Source organism: Papio anubis, chromosome 14 (assembly GCF_008728515.1).
Source record: "Papio anubis isolate 15944 chromosome 14, Panubis1.0, whole genome shotgun sequence".
In the NCBI taxonomy this organism is placed as follows: domain Eukaryota; kingdom Metazoa; phylum Chordata; class Mammalia; order Primates; family Cercopithecidae; genus Papio; species Papio anubis.
Genome location: NC_044989.1, coordinates 1,641,549 through 1,650,337, shown reverse-complemented (window position 1 = coordinate 1,650,337; position 8,789 = coordinate 1,641,549). Strand labels below are relative to the sequence as shown.

At 55.7% G+C, this 8,789-nt stretch overlaps 1 protein-coding gene across 3 annotated transcripts in view; it reads left to right on the top strand.

Moving 5' to 3' along the window:
- The first annotated feature begins 388 nt into the window (after positions 1 to 388).
- PXDN (peroxidasin) overlaps positions 389 to 8,789 on the top strand; it is a 115,776-nt gene continuing 107,375 nt past the window's right edge. For 2 of the 3 annotated variants that reach the window (XM_009183609.3, XM_003908225.4), the window contains exon 1: positions 697 to 975. In XM_009183609.3, coding sequence (XP_009181873.2) covers positions 776 to 975 — 200 coding nt within the window. In that variant the 5' untranslated portion in view covers positions 697 to 775. Of the gene's footprint in view, positions 431 to 696; positions 976 to 8,789 lie in introns of those variants that run through there. The other variant, XM_009183610.4, reaches the window with a different exon arrangement.

Genomic DNA, 8,789 nt, shown 5'->3' with positions numbered 1-8,789 from the left:
GTTCCCTGGGTCTCCACCTAGGCCTGTCCCACGAGGACAGGCACTGAAGGCCGCGAGCATTCCGGGGGCTGCGCTGCGCCAAGGACTCCACACAGGGCGTTTCATGCTCCCAACGGTGCTGAGCCAGGCAGCCGGCAGAGAGCAGGTGGCTGACAGGCCCCGGGGAGCCGGAACGCCTGGGTCTAACCTTCCCGCAAAGACTCCCTTGCTGTGCGCCTTGGGGCTTGAGCCTCAGTTTCCTCAAAAGGAATAAGGGGCTTTTTTTGAACGTTAAATAATTTCCTACGTGGTTGCGGGTAGGGAGAGGGAGAGAGAGGAGCGCGCGTGCGCGCCTGCAATCGTGCCTGGATCAGAGCAGGCGCTCTGAAAGTGTTACAAACAGCAAGGCGCCAAGAAAAAACCCCGTACTGCGCGCAGGCAGAAACCACGGGTAAGAAAAGTGGAGAAGCTTCGCGTAGGCCCTAGGGTTCCGAGTCCCGAGCGCAGAATCAGGGGTGCCAATGCTCTCCTCCGCGCTCCCGAGCGCTCGCCTTCGCCATGCGGGCCGCCCCACCTGGATACGGGCGCCCGGGCCGGACGCTGGGGCCCCGGGTTCTCGCCCCGCCCCGCCCTCGGGGATTCGGAGGGGCCGGGAGGAGCCTCGCGCATGTGCACAGCTGGCGCCCCCCGCCCCCAGCGCACAGCTGGGACGTGGGCCGCGGCCGGGCGGGCGGGCGCAGTCGGGAGCCGGCCGTGGTGGCTCCGTGCGTCCGAGCGTCCGTCCGCGCCGTCGGCCATGGCCAAGCGCTCCAGGGGCCCCGCGCGCCGCTGCCTGCTGGCGCTTGTGCTGTGTTGCGCCTGGGGGGCTCTGGCCGTGGTGGCCCAGAAGCCGGGCGCAGGGTGTCCGAGCCGCTGCCTGTGCTTCCGCACCACCGTGCGCTGCATGCATCTGCTGCTGGAGGCCGTGCCCGCCGTGGCGCCGCAGACCTCCATCCTGTGAGTGCGGCCGGGGACGCCGGGGGCGCGGGGTCCGGGGGTTCGTGGAGATCCGGGAGCGCAGGGGTGAGCGGAGGCGGGGGGCGCGGAGGGTGGAGGGGGCGTCGGGCGCGCGGGGGCCTGGGGGCTCGGGACGCAGAAGCGAACCTCCGAAGGGGAACGTGGGGGGACCGGGGGGGGGGGACCCGCTGGGCCTTTGTCCGCCCTGCCCGAGACGCCGAGGGGCGGACCAGAGCGCTGTGCGCGCGGCCTCCGGAGCCGCCTTTGTTCGGAACTCGGAATCCCCGCAGGACGGGGAAGTTGTTGGAGCCGCCGGGGGAAGCCCCGCTCGCCGCCCGCCGCCCCCCAAGCTCCGCGGGCCGCCTCCTTCCCTCTGGTTCGCGGCTCCTCCTCCGCTCACCTTTGCCCCGCTCAGGACCCCTCGGTCCCCCTCCGCTCCCCGAGCGCGGCGCAGCCCCCTCCGTCCTCCCACCCCCCTCCCCCGATTCCTCGTCCCGTTCTCTCCCCTCCTCCGTTCTCTTCCTCCTCCCCCGCCTTCCTCCTTCTCTTCCTCCTCCTCCCCCGGCCTCCGCCCTCTCCCCCCCCCCCGCCCCTTGGAGCGCGGTGCCCACCCCATCCCCCCGCGCCGGGGACGCCTCCCCAGAGGAGCCTCAGTTCCCGCGGCCGCGGCGCCCCGGCTCCCAGTGCCCCCGCATCCGCCCGCAGCGTCCTCTCCCGGGGTGTCCCGGGGACCCTGCGCTTCTCAGGGGCTTTTCCTGCGCCCAGAGCGAGCCGGGCGGCCGGGGTTCCCGAGAGGGGCCGCGCGGGTCTAGACGGAGCCGGGGCTCAGAGCGGGTTTCTGCCCCGGGCACTTTTCTTTCGTTTCTAATCCACGCGACCGTGTTCGCGGTTGCGCCAAACGTTTAACCGGATGCGTTGCGTGGGGGTTGCACCCCGTGTTCCCCCGCGGGCCTCCCCGTGCCACGGTCTCCACAGCAGGAATCCCCGTTCCTCCGCGCCGCGGCTCCAGGTACCAGGTGCCGCCAGAGTTCGCTGCAGGCCTCCTGTGTTCTCAAGCGACTCGGATTCGGCGTTTTCGGAGCCCTCTGTGGAGGCGGGCTGCGTTTCGGGCGCCGACTGTGATTTCTTCCTATAGCGACTCTTCTGCCAAAAATAGTTTTCCCTTTTCTTAGCTGAGCCAGAGGACTTTCTGGTACCACCAGAGTCTGCAAAAGTTGTACAATAATTGAGTGAACAGTTCAGGAAGTGGCGGCCAGTGCGCTCGCCTCCGAAACGAAGCGCTGGGACAGGCCACCGCTCCCGGGGGTCGCCGGGTTTGCTGGCCGCCTCCTGCAGGCCCTGGGGCGGGGCGGGGGCGCGAGTTCCTCTCCCCCTGGGAAGTTGTTCCTCCGGAGAGAGACCAAGGCTTTCTTTCCAGAGCCCGTGAATGGTCAGCCCAGGCCGGACGTCTCGGGGACATCTCACTCAAAAGCGGTGGACTTTTAGCATGGAACCGGGTGAGGTTTCCCTGGGTCTGGATAATGTAATTTTTGCTGAGCCAGTGGAAGAATGGGACCCCGAAGCCATTTTTCACATCTGGTCAGTTTCATAAAGCTTGCGGTATGCTTTGTCCCGGAATATTAATTGCTTGTTGAAAGTAACATTTTAAAATAAGTGTCGTAGAACACACATGGGGCCCTGTGCTGCGCTTTGCGTGGTGTGCTCGTCCACAAACACCTCACCGAATTTAAAAAAGGGGCGGAGAGTAGACGGTGACATCATCCTCAGCTCTCACAACACTTCCTCAAAGGATACATTTGCGTCCATTTGTATCTTATGCGTTCAGGGGTTTTTGCAGTCTTCAGTGATACTTTGAAAGGTCGCTGTTGAGTCACATTGCTTCTCTGAGGCAGGTAGACTGGTAGCTGTTAAGTTGATCAAATCCCTTATAGAACTAAACACTTTACTGGAGAAATGAACATACCCATTTTATGGCGGTGGAAACAGAAGTTCTGGGAGAGAAGGGCAGCTCCTGATGCTATTCCTGTGGCCAAGAGGAGGAGGGTAGCGCTGGTGGCCAGAATGGAGTCCTGGCTGGATGCATTCCAGCCGGGTGATTTTTAGCAGGACCTGGGTTCCCTGGGAGAACGTGAGGGTGTAGCCGTGCGGACCTACGCACAGTGGACACGTCACGAGCAAGCGCTAGGGAGTGCAGCCTGGGGAGGCAGGGACGGAGGGAAGAGGGACACCCATTCTGCGGGGACATCATGTTGAGGGGTCTCTGGGGGCATGGTCTGTAGGCTGTTGCTGGAGATGACACAGTTATACATGATACATGCTACACGTGAAGCACCATTTCATGTCCACTTTCAGCATTCTCGCAGGACTGTGCTCTCATGTATATGTGATTATTTGCTATTAAATTTTTTTGGTAGAAATTGGTAACATACTATATATGAAAAATTTTAAAAACCTGCCCCAAAGTTAGTTGGGCCATCCAACCATCACAGTGTCCTTTGCTTTTAAGAGACTCACCTCCACCCCATCTCCACAAAAGATTAAATCAGAGCCATTGGAAACATCTTACTGCTCCTTCGCCTCAAATGCTCCGCAGGTGTGTTTAAGTGGGTCTGATACTGGATTGTTTGAATTGTGGCTTGGGGGCTTTGGAAATAAGCCCACCCATGACTCAGTTTGGATCGACCTTTGAGTGCCCTCAGCTGCAAGTGTGAAGGGAGCTCTGGAATGGCAGGAGCCACGCCCTGTGCTGCTCGGTTGGGGGCTTTGGCCTTGCTGCTGGGTCTCCTGGAGAGCGCCTCCCCTCCGGAGGCCTGACTTAGTTCAGCTGTGTAGAATACACAGCTGGTTTTTTGAATACAGTTTCATTCTGTATCCAACACAACAGAAGTTTACCACAGTGGTAGTTCAAAGCTAGTATTAAAGTTTGCTGTTGGATGCCCCTTCCTTTCCTCCTCTCAACCCCATCTTCTTTGGGGAGGTCACATTTGAAACATTCTTCATTGCAGTTGCGCCGCTCGGGTGCTGGCTGGACACGCTGGAGCTAGGCCCTCCACGCCCTCCTCCTGTCCTGCCTTCCTCTCTTCCCTGGAGCCGCCACGGTTGAGGCTGTGGTCTTGGACTCATCAAAACCAACATCCTCACCACAGTCCAGGCCACTGCAAGCCATGGATTGTCCCAAACTGTAGTTCTGTGACAGAAACGCTGACATTGGAGGGGTCTGGGTACGTGGAGCTTGGGGTGGGCTCAGGGAGGTCACATTGCAGAGAAACTACAGGCAGATGCCATGGCAGGCGGGGCGGGGCCTCTTCTCCTGCAGGATCTCCAGACAGCTGCTGCTCATTCTCAGTTTTTCTCACCATCTACTGGGTGTTCAGGCCCTCGCTGTGTGCTGTGTGTTGGGCCACCCATGGAAAGCAAGACTGGAACGCGCCTTCATGGAATCCCCGTCCAGCGGGGGCTCCCGGAGAGTGAGGGGGCTTACTGGGAGTGGTAGGATGACCCCAGGTGTGTGCAGGCCTGGTGGGACGGGGGATGGGGGCACAGAGCGCTTGGGACCTGCACTCTTGGTGGTCTGGCCTGTGTCCACATGGGCAGAAGGTTCCAGTGTTGCTGCTCTGTGGGTCTCCACCCTCCTGCAGGTCCCGCAGACCCTCTGGGGCTCAGAGTTCATAGGTAGGAGTGGGCCTTTGGGCCTTTTAACTGACTTCCTGTGTCCAGGAGACTGCGTCCCCTGAGTCACATCGGCCCATGAGTCACATCAGCCCTGAGGTTGATCCTTGGAGCTTCCCTGACCTCCCTTGGAGAATAGGCCGCCTTTTGGAGAGGACCTCTCCTCCTCACACGTAGATAGACGTCACAGGGTGTTGCCTGGCACTCAGGGAGCCAGCTGGCTGGTGCTGGAGAGGGGCCCGCCTGCCGGGGACTCCCTGGCTCTCCACCCTCAGCACTTTCCATACCCTCCTCCTCCTCTGCATCCTCCTGCTCCTGGGAAGTTCCCTCACATCTGACTGCAGCTTCTGGGAGCTCCCGCAGCCCCGGGACGCCAGGCCCCTCCTCCTTTGGGCAGGAGACTGCAGTGGTCCTGGGGTGTGAGCCGGAGCCTGGGGCTTCTCCGCCCTAGGCGGGTGAGTCTGGGTTGCATCTGCTGGGAGGGTCCTGCAGGCGCTAGTGTCAGTGTTTGCCTTCCATAGAACAAATGATGACTTCCTGTTTATTGGCACAACAGAGTCAAAGACTGTATTATTGTCACGCAAATACGTTTGAAAAGTACCATAGGGATACTTAAAACGTATTTAGATGTTGATAATTTATCTTTGCAAGGTAGTAGGCGGACCACACATTTTCTCAGCATGGGAGCCTGGGAGACGGGTTGATCGTCAGAGCTCTCTGTGTTCTGTGGCCAGAAGAGGAAAATCATCAGTGTTTAAAATAAGCTTGGAGAGGGCCCATCCCCAAGAGAGTGTGTGTTGGGACCTTTCCTGGAATGTCCAGTTTGCCCTTCAGGGGAGTATGTGAGACCCCCAGGCTTTCACCAGGACTTTAACCTTTGAAAACCAGTATGCGAGTATGTGAGTGCTGCATGTCTGCAAAGTGCTCTCTCCTGTTAGGAAGTCAGAGTAATTGAGCTCTTCTATTGTTAGAACTTGCCTCCCTGCTGTGTGTTTTTTCATCTGTCAAGGAAATAGTTGTAAAAAGAAAGCATATCCTTCTATATGACTCTGAATCCATGGGCAGCTCCAGCTTCAAGCGCGGCTTGATCCAGGGTCCACAGGCTGTGATATTCTATGGTTTTCTCCCCTGGATGGGTGACTTGGCTTGCTTCTCTGTTGTGACTCAGTTTCCCTAGTTGCTGATGTTTGGCAGCTGTGTAGTTCCCTTCCGACAGAGCTCAGTCCAGTGGAAAGAGAATGCATGACTCATTCTTAGTACACAAGCAGAAGTTTGGGGAATTGTCTTAATGGACCAGATGGTCTGTGTGGCACGCCAGTTTTCAAGATGTCCGTAAGTGGGCAGGAGGCCTTGCCACTGGGTCTGGAGTGCACGACTCCCTTCTGGGGCCATGGATGGCATCTGATCTTCCCTGAACACACTGACCAGAAGCTGATGAGGGCCCCTTGCCTGGGGTAAAACCTGGGCCTTTTTAAGCAAAGTGAGTGTTGCATCGTCCAGGCAGGAGCCTCCATGGCACAGATCCAGGGTTCAAAATTAAATATGTAAACACCAACAAAGACAAAATTCCAGTCTGCAGGGCAGATCTCCTCATGAATCTCAAAGCTAGGTAAGAGTCGAAAGATCAGGCTGGGTGTGGTGGCTCATGGCTGTAATCCCAGCACTTTGGGAGGCCAAGGCAGGCAGATTGCCTGAGCTCAGGAGTTCGAGACCAGCCTGGACTACATGGCGAAACCACTTCTCTACTAGAAATAGAAACAATTAGCTGGGCCTGGTGGTGCGCACCTGTGGTCCCAGCTACTCGGGAGGCTGAGGCATGAGAATTGCTTGAGCCTGGGAGGCGGAGGTTGTAGTGAGCTGGGATCACACCACTGCACTGCAGCCTGGGTGACAGAGTGAGACCTGGTCTCAAAAAAAAAAAAAAAAAAGTTTGAAGATTAACTTGCGTCATGCCAATTCCCATTGGCGTATGATGAGATAAATACCTTTTTGATTGGAGAATCCAAGTGATTTTCCTTTGCATATGACAGTAAGAAGAAGCTAAAATAGATGCAAATGTATGAAGTCCTGCCGGGCCCACAGCAGTGCTCTGGGAGGGGAACTCAGGCCTGGGAATCGGGTGATCTCTCAGGAATACAGAGATCTTCCCGGCTCCTGCTCAGGGTCTGGAGCTGAGAAGCTACTGCCGGCCTCTGGTCTTTTAGTGACGGACATGTGAGAGCTCTCATGCTTCCCAGCGCCCAGGTTTACTAATTATTTTAAGTGATAGTTCCATATGTTTTTGGGGTTCAGAAGAAAATGTGATTTCTTTATAAGTACCTTTTTTCAGGGAATTCAATTTAAGAGAAGACAAACTTTACCATGTTTGATGCTTAAATAGCCAATCAGGACATTTTGTATGTTAGTGGTATCTCTCTCTCTCTCTTTTTTTTTTTTTTTGGAGATGGAGTCTCACTCTTTTGCCCAGGCTGGAGTGCAGTGGTGCGATCTCCGCTCACTGCAAGCTACGCCTCCCGGGTTCACGCCATTCTCCTGCCTCAGCCTCCTGAGTAGCTGGGACTACAGGTGCCCGCCACCACGCCTGGCTAATTTTTTGTATTTTAAGTAGAGATGGGATTTCACTGTATTAGCCAGGATGGTCTCCATCGTGATCCACCTGCCTCGGCTTCCAAAGTGCTGGGATTACAGGCACGAGCCACTGCGCCCGGCCTGTTAAGTGGTATCTCTCTATGTGGGCCAGTAGCTCCCCAGGATCGAGGCTGGATGGTTGAATTGTTAAACTGTGCGTGCTGCTGGGCCACATGCATGTGACTTAGCACACGTATGTTAGTGGGTGGCTGCATGCTTTTTTTGATGCTAAAGTAATACAACTGATTGATAGATATTTTTCTAAATTGATATCACTAGTAATTTTTGTTTTCTTTGTTTTAAAGTTTATTTTGAAAAACAGGCATTAAGGCGGGTGTGGAGGCTCCCACCTGTAATCCCAGCACTTTGGGAGGCTGAGGTGGGCGGATCACTTGAGATCAGGAGTTTGAGACCAGCCTGCCTAACATGGCAAAACCCCATCTCTACTAAAAATACAAAAATTAGCCAGGTGTGGTGGCTCACGCCTATAGTTCCAGCTGTCAGGAGGCTGAAGTAGGAGAATCGCTTGAACCTGAAAGGCAGAGGTTGCAGTGAGTTGAGATCGTGCCACTGCACTCCAGCTTGGGGGACAGAGCAAGACTCCGTCTCAAAAAAAAAAAAAAAGAAAATAGACATTATATTTTTCCCCATCTAATTTCTCGTCAGATCCAAAAGGCCACAGCAAAATAGTAAAGCCTAAAATACATCTTAGTGGAAGATTACTCATGCAAGGTAAACTGAAGCTGGCAAAAACAAACAAAACCATGAATAGACTGTCCGCTGTTTCGTGGGTTGGATCTCCCTGGTGTAGGTATGAGATCAGTCATCACTGCTGTTTTGTTCATTGGTTTCTTTATTCTGGAGGATGTTGCTTTCCCTCCTGTTTCAAGCAAAGAGGATGGGAGACACAGACCCCCAAGAAGCCTAACGCGGAGGCCTGAGGTGGCGAATAGCAGCCGTCCTCCGGGCGTCCGAGGGCCCTGCGTGTTCGGCGTCTTGTTTATTCCAGATCTGGCTGCCTCCTGCGTCATCTGCCCATGGAAAGCAGGGTTCATGCCCTGCTCCTGTCCAGATGCCCAGCACATCTGAGCAGCCCCGAGCACCAGCGCAGGGTGTTTACGGGAAAGCAGGCTGCGGTCAGCCCCACACCCTCCATCCTACCGGGCTGCTGCGTGTTGAGCCCTGCTGAGCTTTGGAGGTTTAGGAGGAGCCTGCAGGAGCATCTGCCTTTTGTTCTACGGTTAAATTAGAAGGAGAGGCTTGACCAGTGACTGTTACCCTATTTGACCTTTGTCCACATGATAATTTTTACTTAACAAAACAAAAGCCTTATCAGACATAATGGACATTTTAAAAGGGCACATACTTAAAGTATGCTTGCTAAGTTGTGACGTCCACCTCCAGGGTTCAAGTCATCCTCCTGCCTTAGCCTCCTACTTTTAGCTAGTCCTAAGTAGCTGGACTATAGGCATGTGCCCCCATGCCTGGATTTTTTTTTAAATTTATTTTTAAGTTTT